The sequence below is a fragment of the Cyanistes caeruleus genome, unplaced genomic scaffold (genome assembly GCF_971803275.1).
Source record: "Cyanistes caeruleus unplaced genomic scaffold, bCyaCae1.hap1.1 HAP1_SCAFFOLD_76, whole genome shotgun sequence".
Classification (NCBI taxonomy): Eukaryota; Metazoa; Chordata; class Aves; order Passeriformes; family Paridae; genus Cyanistes; species Cyanistes caeruleus.
Genome location: NW_028255888.1, coordinates 480,261 through 494,949, shown reverse-complemented (window position 1 = coordinate 494,949; position 14,689 = coordinate 480,261). Strand labels below are relative to the sequence as shown.

At 51.1% G+C, this 14,689-nt stretch overlaps 2 protein-coding genes across 2 annotated transcripts in view; one reads left to right on the top strand and one right to left on the bottom strand.

Annotated features, from left to right (window-relative positions):
* The window catches only part of LOC147646881 (uncharacterized), a 450,805-nt gene that overhangs the window by 248,305 nt on the left and 187,811 nt on the right, over positions 1-14,689 (bottom strand). The gene's annotated exons all lie outside the window — the stretch shown is intronic.
* The window catches only part of LOC147646884 (uncharacterized), a 107,458-nt gene that overhangs the window by 72,751 nt on the left and 20,018 nt on the right, over positions 1-14,689 (top strand). The window contains exon 4 of the mRNA XM_086872697.1: positions 10,578-11,351. Coding sequence (XP_086728823.1) covers positions 10,578-11,351 — 774 coding nt within the window. The remainder of the gene's footprint in view (positions 1-10,577; positions 11,352-14,689) is intronic.

Here is a 14,689-nt window from a genome sequence, read left to right as displayed (position 1 = left end):
ATGTGAAATGTGTGGTGCAGGTGTCCCTGAGGGAGGTGTTGGCCTTTCCTGTGAAGCTGCAGAGGGGAACCTGTTGAGAGAGGAGATGGCTGAGGCCCCAGCTGCAGCTGGCACACAGGGACCCTCTTGCACACTGGGAGATTCTCACTGTGCTCACAGTTTCCCTCTGAAGACTAAGAGGTGAATGTGGATGGGCTTAGCAACTGGTCTGCAGGCCAAACAATTGAGGTAGTGTCCTGGGTTGCAGTATATTCTATCACCATCCTCATGTACTGTTGAAACCAGGTGAGGCAGTGCTCCCTGCCTCCCCCCCCACCCCCCGGGCTACCTTCTGTTAATGGGCCCATCAATGCCCTGCCCCATGACTCATAGATAACTTCCCCCTGTATTGTCCCCTGTTAATGGGCCCACCACTGCCTTGCTGCATGACTCAGAGATAACTTCCTCCTGGACTGTTTTCTGTTAATGGCTCATCAAGGCCTTATCTCATGACTCACCATCCCATTGTGAGATGCTCCTCCCCGAGGGAGGAGCCAAGCATTCCATACTGGATATAAGCTGAGAATTCGAACACCACAACAGCCCTTACCTACGGGACTTCCAGAGGACAGGAGCTACTGCTGGACTTTCAGCTGAAGACCAGACCCCCTTTCTTCCAGAGGATCACGCTTCAACAAGACCACCTCATCTGGACGACTACCATCACCCTAACAGGGTTCCAGGCTGTATTCTGACTCTGTCAGTGTTTTTGATATTATTGCATTTATTCTTTTTATCATTTTCCTATTAAATTATAATTCTGACTTGCGATCTCTCACTGGTTTGATTTCAAACTAGTACATATTTTGGCGCCCAACGTGGGGCATTAACCTGAGAGAAAGTCAGAATTGCAATTTCATATTAACAGAAACCTATCCACCATGGTGGTTGGCTTGTCTATATGGGTACTGTATCTTGCTCTCTATATTTTCCCTCACATGGGGAACTACTTGCCTGTTGTATTGCTCCTGTTGAGACCAGGGAATGGTATGAGAATTGCTTTATTGGTTTATTATGCTTATGGCATGATAACCTGTGAGGCAATGAATACCATTCGGAATATATACTCAATTTTGTTTGCTTGTCCTAGTCTGGGCTGCTACATCTGGGACCTTCTCAACAATCGCACCCTGCCCTTGGTGGGAAGAGTGGAGAGTGGTTTCTTCCAGCCTTTCAGGTCAGGCACAGCAGTTTTTAAAAATATTGAGTTCTCTCTGGATGCCAAGGACAGCCTAGTCTTGCTGTTTTGTTTTCTCTGCATGGCCTGCACCATGTACACCATGCTTAGAAACAAAGCACTGTTTGGTGTGGTACAGCGTCTTCTTGAGGAGGAAGAGAAAAGAACCAAGAGCAGAGCAACAGCATCCATGACCACACAGACTGCCACAGAGGAGAAAGGAACCAAGAGCAAAGCCACAGCGTCCGTGTCTACGCAGACTGCCACAGAGGAGAAAGAAACCAAGAGCAAAGCAACAGCATCCGTGTCCACTCAGACTGCCACAGAGGAGAAAGGAACCAAGAGCAAAACAACAGCGTCCATGTCTACGCAGACTACCACAGAGGAGAAAGGAACCAAAAGGGCCATGAGCACCTCCACACAAACAGTCACCGAACCAGAGCAGCCTAAACCGGTAGAAGTTGCCCCCATTCAGAAAAAGAAATCAAAAAGCAAATCAGTCCGCATAGTGACTGATGAGGGTGAGGCAGGACCTTCACACGCAGCGGAGGAGACAGAACCAGAGATTATCACTCGCTCTCTATCCCTAGGTGAGCTGCGTGACCTGCGGAGGGAATTCACCCGCCAGACGAACGAGTCCATCCTAACCTGGCTGCTCCGCATCTGGGACGCTGCAGCAAACGACACCATCCTGGATGGAAGTGAGGCCAGGCAACTGGGATCGCTGTCCCGGGATGTGGTCATTGACCAGGGGATTGGGAGAACCCAAGAAACTCTCAGCCTCTGGAGGCGACTGCTGACAAGTGTAAGGGACAGATACCTCTGCAAAGAAGACCTCCAGGTGCACCAGGGAAAATGGAGCACAATGGAACAGGGTATCCGATGCCTGAGGGAGTTGGCTGTGCTGGAGATCATTTTTGCAGAAGATGAGAGATTTCCTAAGAGCCCAGATGGTGTCCAGTGCACGTCACAGATGTGGCTGAGATTTGCACGGCTTGGACCAGAGATGTACTCCCGTTACCTGGCAACACTGCAATGGAGGGAAGGTGAGGACAGGGTGGGTGTCCTGGCCAATAAACTAAGAATCTACGAGGACACTGTCACTGCCCCGTTTCGCACCCATGTCTCATCTGTGGAAACAAGGCTGGCTGAGCAAGTCCGGAGCTTGATTGAAGAGGGCCATCAGAAACTAAAAAAGGAACTTAAGGAAGAAATTTACCACGTCTCCCCAGAACCAACAAGAGTCTCTGCTATTAGGAGTAGGCATTCCCCAGCCAGGGAGAAAGGATACACTCCACGAGGTAACCTCTGGTTTTTTCTCCAGGAGCATGGAGAAGACATGAGGAAGTGGGATGGAAAACCCACCTCCTCCTTAGCAGCCCGGGTACGTGAACTAAAAAGAGGGACAACTACCACAAGGAGCTCATCTAGAGCCAGCGCCGCTCCGGTCTCTCGTGGCCAGAACATCAGAAGGTATAGAAATGATGATATGAGTGATCCTCTTGAAGGGACATCAAGAGCATATTCACCGGAAGAGAGCAACGTGCACCATGACCAGGATTAGAGGGTCCCTGCCTCTAGCCAGGTAGAGGAGAGGGACAACCGGATCTATTGGACAGTGTGGATCCGATGGCCTGGCACATCTGACCCACAAAGATATACGGCTTTGGTTGATACCGGCGCTCAATGCACTCTAATGCCATCAAGGTATGTGGGAGCGGAACCCATTTCTATTTCTGGGGTGACAGGGGGATCCCAGGAGCTCACGGTACTGGAAGCTGAAGTGAGTTTAACTGGGAATGAGTGGCAGAAACACCCCATCGTGACTGGTCAAGAGGCCCCATGCATCCTCGGCATAGATTACCTCAGGAACGGGTACTTCAAAGACCCAAAAGGTTATCGCTGGGCTTTTGGGATAGCTGCTCTAGAGACAGAAGGCATCAGACAACTGAGTACCTTGCCTGGTCTCTCAGACAACCCTTCTGCTGTGGGACTACTGAGAGTTGAAGAACAACAGGTACCAATTGCCAGAGCAACAGTGCACCGTCGGCAATACCGCACCGACAGAGACTCTGTGGTCCCCATCCATACGATGATTCGTGAGCTGGAGAGCCAAGGGGTGGTCAGCAAGGCTCGTTCACCCTTTAACAGCCCCATATGGCCAGTGCGTAAGTCCAGTGGAGAATGGAGACTGACGGTGGATTACCGTGGACTGAATGAAGTCACGCCACCACTGAGTGCAGCCGTACCAGACATGCTGGAGCTTCAGTATGAGCTGGAATCCAAGGCAGCAAAGTGGTACGCGACCATTGATATTGCAAATGCGTTTTTCTCCATTCCTCTGGCAGCAGAGTGCAGGCCTCAGTTTGCCTTCACCTGGAAGGGTGTGCAGTATACCTGAAACCGATTGCCCCAGGGGTGGAAGCACAGTCCTACTATCTGCCATGGACTGATCCAGACTGTGCTAGAAAAGGGTGAGGCTCCAGAACACCTGCAGTACATTGATGACATCATTGTGTGGGGGAACACGGCAGCAGAAGTATTTGAGAAGGGACAGAAGATCATCCAGATTCTCCTGAAGGCTGGTTTTGCCATCAAAAAGAGCAAAGTCAAGGGACCTGCCCGGGAGATCCAGTTCCTGGGGGTAAAGTGGCAAGATGGATGGCGTCAGATTCCCACTGAAGTCATCAATAAGATCACTGCGATGTCTCCACCGACCAACAAGAAGAAAACACAAGCTTTCCTAGGTGCCATAGGCTTTTGGAGAATGCACATTCCTGAATATAGCCAGATTGTGAGCCCTCTCTACCTGGTTACCCGCAAGAAGAACAATTTCCATTGGGGCCCTGAACAGCAACAAGCTTTTGCCCAGATCAAGCAGGAAATCGCTCATGCGGTAGCCCTTGGTCCAGTCAGAACGGGGCCAGAAGTGAAAAACGTGCTCTACTCTGCAGCCGGGAACAATGGTCTGTCCTGGAACCTTTAGCAGAAGGTGCCTGGTGAGACTCGGGGTCGACCACTGGGATTCTGGAGCCGAAGCTACAGAGGATCCGAGGCCAACTACACCCCAACAGAGAGGGAAATTTTGGCCGCCTATGAAAGAGTCCAAGCTGCCTCAGAGGTCATTGGTACTGAAGCGCAGCTGCTTCTGGCACCCCGACTGCCGGTGCTGGGGTGGATGTTCAAGGGAAAGATTCCTTCCACGCATCATGCCACCGATGCTACTTGGAGCAAATGGATTGCCCTCATTACACAGCGTGCCCGTATTGGAAACCTGAACCGCCCTGGGATTCTGGAAATTATAACAAACTGGCCTGAAGGTGAGACTTTTGGATTATCTTCTGAAGAAGAGGAGCAAGTGACACGTGCTGAGGAAGCCCCACCATATAATGAGCTACCGGAGAGTGAAAGACGATATGCCCTCTTCACCGATGGTTCCTGCCGAATTGTAAGCACTAACCGGAAATGAAAAGCTGCTGTATAGAGCCCCACACGACGAGTTGCACAAGCTACCGAAGAAGAGGGTGGATCGAGTCAGGTCGCAGAACTTAAAGCTGTCCAGCTGGCTTTAGATATTGCTGAAAGAGAGAAGTGGCCGAGGCTCTATCTCTACACTGACTCCTGGATGGTAGCTAATGCTCTGTGGGGATGGCTGGATCGCTGGAGAAAAGCCAACTGGCAGCGCAGAGGGAAACCCATCTGGTCCGCTGAGATTTGACAGGACATCGCCGCTCGGGTGGAGAAGCTGATCGTGAAGGTTCGACACGTAGATGCTCATGTACCCAAAAGTCAGGCTAATGAAGAGCACCGTAACAATGAGCAGGTGGATCGAGCTGCCAAGGTGAAAATATCACAGGTGAATCTGGACTGGCAGCACAAGGGAGAATTATTTTTAGCTCGTTGGGCCCATGATGCCTCTGGTCATCAGGGACGAGATGCAACGTACCGATAAGCTCGTGAGCGAGGGGTGGACCTTACTATGGACAGCATCTCACAGGTTATCCACAACTGCGAGACCTGCGCTGCAATCAAACAGGCCAAGCGGGTGAAGCCTCTGTGGTACGGTGGAAAATGGTCCAAGTACAGGTATGGGGAAGCCTGGCAAATTGACTACATCACCCTTCCCCAAACCCGCCAAGGCAAGCGCTACGTGTTGACCATGGTGGAAGCAACCACTGGATGGCTGGAGACATACCCTGTGCCTCATGCTACTGCCCGGAACACCATCTTGGGCCTGGAAAAGCAAGTCCTTTAGAGACATGGCACCCCTGAGAGAATCGAGTCAGACAACGGGACGCATTTCAAGAACAGCCTCGTAAGTACTTGGGCCAGAGAACATGGAATTGAATGGATCTATCATATCCCTTATCATGCACCAGCTGCTGGGAAAGTTGAACGGTGCAATGGACTACTCAAGACTACCCTAAAAGCACTTGGTGGAGGAACCTTCAAAAATTGGGAAGTGAACTTAGCAAAGGCCACCTGGATGGTTAACACCAGAGGATCCATCAATCGAGCTGGTCCTGCCCAGTCTGAACCCTTGCACACGGTGGATGGAGATAAAGTCCCTGTGGTACACATGAGAGGTATGTTAGGAAAGACTGTTTGGATTAATCCCACCTCAGGCAAGAGCAAACCTATCCGTGGGATTGTCTTCGCTCAAGGACCTGGTTGCACTTGGTGGGTAATGCGGAAAGATGGGGAAACCCGATGTGTGCCACAAGGAGACCTCATTTTAAGTGAGAACTGTGTGTAAGGTTCCATTGTATATATATATATATATGTGTGTGTGTGTGTGTGGAGTTTAAGGAAGGTACTGATTTGGAATTATGTAGATGGTAATAGAATAAGGGGTGGATTATGTCCTGGGTTGCAGTATATTCTATCACCATCCTCATGTACTGTTGAAACCAGGTGAGGCAGTGCTCCCTGCCTCCCCCCCCACCCCCCGGGCTACCTTCTGTTAATGGGCCCATCAATGCCCTGCCCCATGACTCATAGATAACTTCCCCCTGTATTGTCCCCTGTTAATGGGCCCACCACTGCCTTGCTGCATGACTCAGAGATAACTTCCTCCTGGACTGTTTTCTGTTAATGGCTCATCAAGGCCTTATCTCATGACTCACCATCCCATTGTGAGATGCTCCTCCCCGAGGGAGGAGCCAAGCATTCCATACTGGATATAAGCTGAGAATTCGAACACCACAGCAGCCCTTACCTACGGGACTTCCAGAGGACAGGAGCTACTGCTGGACTTTCAGCTGAAGACCAGACCCCCTTTCTTCCAGAGGATCACGCTTCAACAAGACCACCTCATCTGGACGACTACCATCACCCTAACAGGGTTCCAGGCTGTATTCTGACTCTGTCAGTGTTTTTGATATTATTGCATTTATTCTTTTTATCATTTTCCTATTAAATTATAATTCTGACTTGCGATCTCTCACTGGTTTGATTTCAAACTAGTACAGGTAGCAAAATAAGAAATTGACAAAATACAAGTTTATCCATAGCAAGGAAGAAGGCAAGGCCGTTAGCATGGAAACCAATAAAAAGGTGCATAAGGCGTATTTGCAGTTGCAATAAATGGAATTGGTTTGTGCTAACTAAATTGTAGCTGTTATTAAAGTTATTATTAGAAACAATCAAGAATCAGTGTTACAAAGCAGATGTACCCCTTTGCAGATGTTACATGTCAAAATGAAGGTACAGGATGTAGTTTAAAAGATAAATGGTGTCTCAAGACCAAAATGGCCTTGAGATGGATCAAAATTAGAACAAATTTCGGCATTGGACGTAAGGATTAGTAAACATAAGGCTAATTAGTAGACTAACATAACACAAGGTTTAGTACACACACACAAGCCTGTAAGGTTATCCAAAGGACAATGAGGAAGAAGAGAAGCCTTTGCCAAAAGACCACTAAAAGAAGACGGAAGACCCCATTGCAACAAGTGAGGCATGTGCCGTGAAGAAAAATAATGTTAAGTCAGAAAACTCCGAAACAGGAGGAAACTTACAGGAAACGTTAATGAATATGTATAAGCATACAGTATATGAGTTTAGCTTAAAGTGCTTTGTTTTGAAGGTGAGGCAGGGTGGGAAGCCTCCGTACCCTGGTGGGTTTTGCTTATGCTTTAATCATACTTAATTACTAGTAGATTATATATATAAATTTTAATTTTTTATTAAACTGTATTATTTTACTAAACTATATTCTTTTATACCACACTACTATTCAGTTTAGTAAATTGTATTCATTTTTAATTAAACTGCCATTAAGCCAAGGGACCTAGTTGTCAAAATTCTAATTTCATTTATAACAATATTTTAACAAAGAAGGTTGGTACAACAACATTGGTATTTAAAAAACATGACACAATATGAGCTATATTAACAAAGAAGGCACCTTATGGTGACAACATTCTACTCTTCAAACTGTAAAACATCTTTGTGTACTGATCAGGAGGTCAGGATTTACTCTTTACAATCCTGATGCTGAATGTCTCCTTAGGCAGTCTGCTCACAGAGAAGAATGAATCCCTCGTGAGCTGCCCCTGTTTGGTCAACCTGCTCCTCACCCCGAGCCTCAGCATGTCTGACATGGCCCACCTGGGACAGACATCCCAAAACATTGATAACATTACTCTTTATAATTTTTCTTTATCATTAAAATCTAATTAATTAAAAAAATAAAATTTTATTTTTTTATAATAATATTGTTCTGTATTTTTAGAACCTAATTTTTATATTTCTATAAAAGAATTGATACAATTTTAGGAACAAAAACCATTATCGGTCCTTGGTTCAAAGTACCACAATTCCCTTCATTAATTAATTGACCACTATTTCTCCCTCTGTATGCTAATTTGTCCTACTTTTAGTGCTTTGATCATATTTTTTAATCATTTTCTCAGACAGGGTAAAAGGGACCACTTTGGGGTCCATGGAAACTTTTCTGGGGAACATTTGGGGCAGTTTTATGTCTGACGAGGGAATTTAGAGAGAACTTGGAGGTCTGGAGGACACTTGGGGCAGCCAGGTGGGCACTTAGGGATTCTGTGGGACAATTCGGGGTCTGGGGGAGCACTTGGGGGTCCAGGGGGGCGCTTGGAAGTCAGGGAGGGGAATCTGGGGACACTTCGGGGTCCGGGCGAGTACCTGGGGGGCTGTAACAGGGAATCTATGGGGCGCGGGGGATGATGGGAGTTGTAGGCGCCGGTATAATACGGTTTAATGGGGCCGCGGAGCATCACGGGAGTTATAGGAGTAGCTCCAATAGGTTCCGGTGGGTCGCGGGGCATGACGGGAGATGGAGTCATGGCAGGAATAGCGCTCTGTGGGCGCCGCGGAGCATGATGGGAGCTGTAGTCCCGGAAGTGGCTCGGAAGGCGCGTTTGGCGGCGTGGGGAAGCACTTGGAGAGCACTTCTGCGAACGAGCCGTGGCTGCAGGTCCTCGGGGCGAATGTATACGGCTCGGGAGCACTTGGGGGGAACCTGGGGAGCTGTAACCGGGCTCTTTGCGGCGCGGGGCACGGCAGGAGGTTTGGGCGTGGAACCGTGTTCCGGGATGATGGGAGATGAATTCCCAGCAGTGTCTGGAAGGGGCATCTGTGGGGTCGGGAGCATTCAGGGATCCGGGGACGCTTTGGGGGGTCCTGAACGGGCGCTGAGGGGGCACTCGGGGATCTTGGAGGGTCTGGGGCACACTTATGGGACATATGGAGGGTGATCCCGGGGTTCCGGGGAGCGCAGGGCATATTCCCAGTTCCTTCCAGCATGATCCCATTTGCTCTCAGCTCTCCCAGTCAGCCTCAGCACGATCCCATTCACTCCCAGTATATCACATTTGCCCCCAATCTGGTCTCAATTGCCCCCTGCAGCCTCCTACTCACTGCCAGTATCATCCCAGTATGATCTGTCTCCCTCAGTGTGATCACAGGCTCTCCTGGCATGGTCCCAGCTGCTCCCAGTATCATCCCAGTATGATGTCAGTACACAGCCAGTGCAATCTCAGCCACTGCCAGGATGATCCCAGGATGATCCCAGTACAAACCAGTCCCTGCCAGTGCTGCCACTCCTGGGATCCCCCAGCCCTCTCTGTGTTCCCCCCTCCCGCATCTCCCCAGAGGAGCCCCAAGAGCTGGCAGTCCCCAGCCAGGGTCCCCAGCCAGCCCCAGTTTTGGGGGATCTGCAGCCCCCAATTTTCCCAGTTTCCCTCTCCTTTTCCTCAGGCCGGGTTCCCCCCGTCCCCAGCGGGTGGGAGCAGCGGAGAGCCCCGCGCTGCCCATCCCGACCTGTCCCGGCTCCATCCCCGCTCCTCCCATGGGCTGTGAGGGGTTCGGGAACGGGGCACCGAGGGTGTCACTGCTCCAGGGGGAGGAGGGGGAGGGATGGAAGAGGAGGGACAAAGGAAGATCATAGAAAGAAGAAGGAACCACAAATTCATGGGACCCTCAACAGCCTGGAGAGGAGCAGGGGGGAATCCTTGGACACCCTGCACTCCAAAGCAGAGAATCAGGGGGACAAGGGACCATGGGAATCCAAAAAGCCCCATCATCCCTAAATGAGGAGATGGAAACAGGGGAAACTTTTTGGATTCCTGGCACTCCCAGTAGCCTGAAAAGGGCAGGGACAGAGCAGACAGGGGAACCTGAGTGCAAGCGTAACCCCCAGCAGCTGAGACAGGGAGGAACCCCTGAACACCAAAGGGGAGAGACCAGAGATGGGGAACTCCTGGGTGGCAATTTCAGGGCTGAATTTTGGTGTCTGGGAGGTTTTTATGGGCCCCAGATGACCGTTGACTTCTAGAGATGGTTTTGGAGCGAGAGACATTCAAACTCAATGTACTCTTCCCCTGTTTTACCCATACCAGGATTTCCCATTCCCAGACCTTGTCTGGATGGAGAAGGAGGCTGTGAGGAAGAGGAAGATGCCCCAGGACACCCAGGCAGGTGAGGAGGAAGTCAGTGCCCCTTTCCCCCTCTCCCCTGCTCCATCTCCCAGCCCAGCATGGCCCCGGCTGCAGGACAACCCCGCTGCTGACGCCGTCCTGCTGGGGATGCACTGGGGGGATCTCCTTCCCCTTCCCTCTGGCACGGAGGCAAATCCCATCCTCTCCTTGAACTTCCTCCCCCAGACAAGGAGCTGAGGATGGAGACCAGGGAGGACAAATTCCTGGGGCAGAACCTCATGGAAGAGGCCGTTTTGAGCAGCTCCACAGTGCAGGAATCCAATGGGGAGGAAAAGCCCCGGAGATCCCGCAGGAGGAGGGGCTCCAAACCCATCCCAGGGTGCTCTGAGGAGGAAAGACCCACCCTGTGCAGGGAAGGTGACCAGAGATCCAGCCGGGGCTCTGAGCTGGTGGTCCATGAGCAGCTTCAGGATGGGGAGAAGCCCTACAAGTGCTTGGAGTGTGGGAAGAGCTTCAGCCACAGCAACAGCCTGATCTGCCACCAGATGATCCACACTGGGGAATGGGCCTATGAGTGTGGGAAATCTGGGAAGGGCTTCAGCTGCAACTCCCAGCTCGTCATCCATCATCACATCCACATGGGGGTGAGGCCCTACGAGTGTCCTGAGTGTGGGAAGAGGTTTCGGAGGAGCTCAGATCTCCTCGTGCACCAGCGGATTCACACGGATGAGAGGCCCTTCCGCTGCCCCGACTGTGGGGAGGGCTTCAAGTACAACTCCAACCTCATCAACCACCGGCGCATCCACACTGGGGAGAGGCCCTTTGAGTGTGGGGAATGTGGGAAGAGCTTCCGCCAGAGCTCCAGCCTCATTACCCACAAACGCATCCACACTGGGGAACGGCCCTATGAGTGTGGGGAATGTGGGATGACCTTCAGGTGTAGGTCCCAACTGATCATCCACCAGATGATCCACACTGGGGAGAGGCCCTACGAGTGTCCCGAGTGTGGGAAGAGGTTTCAGACCAGCTCCAGTCTCCTCCAGCACCAGCGGATTCACACGGATGAGAGGCCCTTCCGCTGCCCCGAGTGCGGGAAGGGCTTCAAGGAAAGCTCCCACCTCTTCAGGCACCGGCGCATCCACACTGGGGAGAGGCCCTATGAGTGTCCCCAGTGTGGGAAGAGCTTCTCCAGGAGCTGTAACTTGACCAGACACCAACAGAGGCACCAGTAAGGGAAGCCCTGCGAGTGCCCCAAGTGCAGGAAGAGCTTCATGTGCTGCTCCAGCTCCATCCCCCATCAGAGGCCCCACGCTGGGCAGAGCCCTGATGACCCATGTTCCCAGTGATCTTCATTGTGAAGACAGTGAGCTGGTGGTGATTTTTTTTGGCTCTAATATTCTTTTGATTCATCTTCATCCCTTTAAAATTTACAAAATTGGAGTAACAACCAACAGATTCATCAAAGGCATCTAAAACCTCACTTTTTACTAGTGCTTCAAGGGAATCTGGGATTGGGGGAGGTACATGGGAGGGTTTTGGGGGTTATTTGGTGTATTTGTCTCCATCTTTTGCCACTCAAGGAGATGAGAGAGTTTGATCTGTCACCTCAAAACCACTCAATGCCACCGAAAATATTCATCCCCACCCACAATTATTGGATTCCACAGGTTCTCAGGGTGTAAAGCCTTAAGCTTTAGCTTTCATATTTTTCATATTCTGCGCTGCCTAGGTTTGTAGTTTTGAACTTCATATTAAGTGTTGGTGAGCTCTCTTCACAGAGGAGGTAGACAAAACAATTCCTTTTCTAGCTTGATACTAAGGGCAGTTGTTACAAGTTTCAGGCCCAAAAGCATAAACCAGGGTGGACTGAAGAGAGAAAAGAAGAAGGACAGGGCTTCGTCATCTGAAGCTGTAACTGGACCATGAACCCAAGTATGGTGATGGACCTCAACTTCTAAAAATGTGAGACCTTGTGATCAGTTGTCCATTTTTGTGACCATTTTTGCTCCATCTTGGGTGTACTTTTGGCCAGGCTCTTGTACTGCCCAAGGTGTATCCTTTAAAGCCATATAATAAACTTTATTCTTAACTCTGTCTCGGCTCTGTTCTAGGTCAGCCTTCTGAAGGCATCAGGTGGAATGGGGTTAGAAGGGGATTGGGCAAAGTGGGATGCAAATCAGGAGGGGTGAGATGGGCATTGGATGGGGCAGGATGGATGTGATGGAGTTTGGGAGGTGTGAAATGGGGGAAATAGGGCTTGGGAAGGGGGTCTTGATGTCCAGCAGGGATGGGATGGGTTGGGATTGGGACTGGGGAGGTGGGGTGGGGTCTGCAATGAGACAGTCAAAGTTTGGGGATAATGAACAAAGGGGGAGCCCATTACTGAGTGAGTTTTTGGATATTCCACGTTCCTGCAGAGATTTTGGGGTATCTTATGTTTCTGAGGTGGTTTTTGGGCACTCCCCAAGTCTTACAGGGCTCCTGAGAGCAGCTCCATGGAGCCCCACTGCCAGGAGTGGTTGCCATGGGCATGAGCTCAGAGCTGTAGCCAGAGTGCGTTGCCTCAGTGCTGGAGAGCAGAGAAATGATGAATGGCCCCAGACATCTCCAGTGTGCGTTTGGTGTCAAGATGAAAAATGAGGGATGGGACCACTATGCTTTGAGATGATTTATTGCTCAAGTAGTTCGATAAGATATCAGTCTCAAGGCATGAGATTAATAGAGGAGCAACAAGTCAGCCATAGCTTGTGGAAGTCAGAGTTTCTTCTCTGCACAGAAATATATAACATTTTGGTCCAATAGGCCAATGGAAAACTGTTCAGACTATTCACTGAGTCCTCATAGAGGTGTAGTGAACGTTGTTTATTTCTATCTTTAGCACACTTTTGTAGGGTCTGACAGGGTTCGCGGGGCTTAACAAGCTACTATTGGTTAACACATATTGTTTACATTCTTTTGCATGTACACCATGCCATTGTTTTTCTTTATTCTCACTGTTCCAGGAGAATTTCAACGACACTGCCTTTAATATTGTCACCTGAATTAAAAGCTGGGTTGTGCAGACAGGCTTTTACTAAAATATCATGCTTTTACTCTATTAAAGTATTTCCCTACATAGGGAATATACATACAGTAAATACAGGATATGTTATAATACACAGAGTCCTAAGATCTTTCTTTTGCCCAGGGTGTGCAGGGCATACGGGAAGAGACGGAAATGGGTGCTTGTGCTCAGCAACCTGTCAGGGCATGCCGTGGTGCAGGGAAAATGGCCAGAAACCCTTGGCCTTTGGTGGTTCTGCTGAAGGCACAAGCCCTGTCCCATCCAGGAAGCGCCATCTGTGTCCTGCTGCCCGTGTGGTGCTGGCTGGGTTGCTGAGGGCTCCCAGGTGCCTCTTGATCCAGCTCCTCTGGAGCTCCTGTGGGGCTGCAGCGCTGCTGCTGGGCCAGGCTGGGGGAGACACTGAGGGAACAGGGCACTGGGAGGCTGTAAATGGATGAGGGGCTGTGGAGGCCTAGACGGGACAAAACCGTGGGAAGGCGTGAGGGGGATGTGTGGAGGCTGGAGGCTCCAAGGGGACAGGAGGCCCCTGAGGGGCTGGGGTGGTGGGAAGACCTGAGGAATTGGGTGTCAGAGGCCATAAGCAGCCCCCGGGCAGCCGCCTTGTTCCTGACACCCGGCTGCTCCGGTGCTTCCACAAAATGTCTCCCAGGCCTGCAGCAGAAGCCCTCGAGGCTGGGACACCAGCCCTCCAGGAGGGTGGGGACAGCCCAAGGTGCCCAGGCTGGGCTGGCTGGGGACATGGAGGGCAGGGGGGTGCTGCCAGGCCACGGCCACTGGGTGCCTCCAGGAAGGGGCAGTGGGCAGAGGCAGGGCTGGCCACCAGCCCAGGCCCTCACGGCTGCCCAGGCCACGGTGCTGTGACCGAGGCCCCCCTGACGCAGAGCTCGGGGCCCACAGAGCTGCTGCCACCATGGGGAGGGTGGCGATGTCTCCTCGAGCAGGGCTGCAGAGTCGCTGCTGCTGAAGAGGCTCTGGAGCCACAGAAACAGCAGCAGAGTGGGCACAGGAACAGCAGCACCCCGAACGTCGGCACCTGCACACTGAGGCGTCCGCAGCAGCCGGGTGCCAAACGGGGAGGCTGTGGGCACAGCTGCCTTTGGTTTGGCAAAAGGTTTCAGCAGAATTGGCCACAATGGCTCTCTTCACTTGCAGCCTCACAGCAACACTGGGCAGCTTCAGCTGCAGCCTGTGCCCGTGACTGACTTGGATGGCCATGCTTGAGGGCGGGCTCGCCTTCCACACTCAGGTGTCCCAAGGCAGTGGCATTGGTGCCATCGTGAGAGAGAGACACTGATGGGGTTCGAGCCTTGTGCTACACCTGTCCTCCCTCTCTTCTGTGAAGGCATCTTAATGACAGAGGCGTCAGCTCTGAAACTAAACCCTGGACTTGCTTAGAACAATGGAAGAAGCAGCATGTGCTGAAAAAAAGCAGGGACTTACACAGCTCAGTTTTGCTCTCCACTTGGGGAACCGCAGAATTCCAGAGCACTTTGT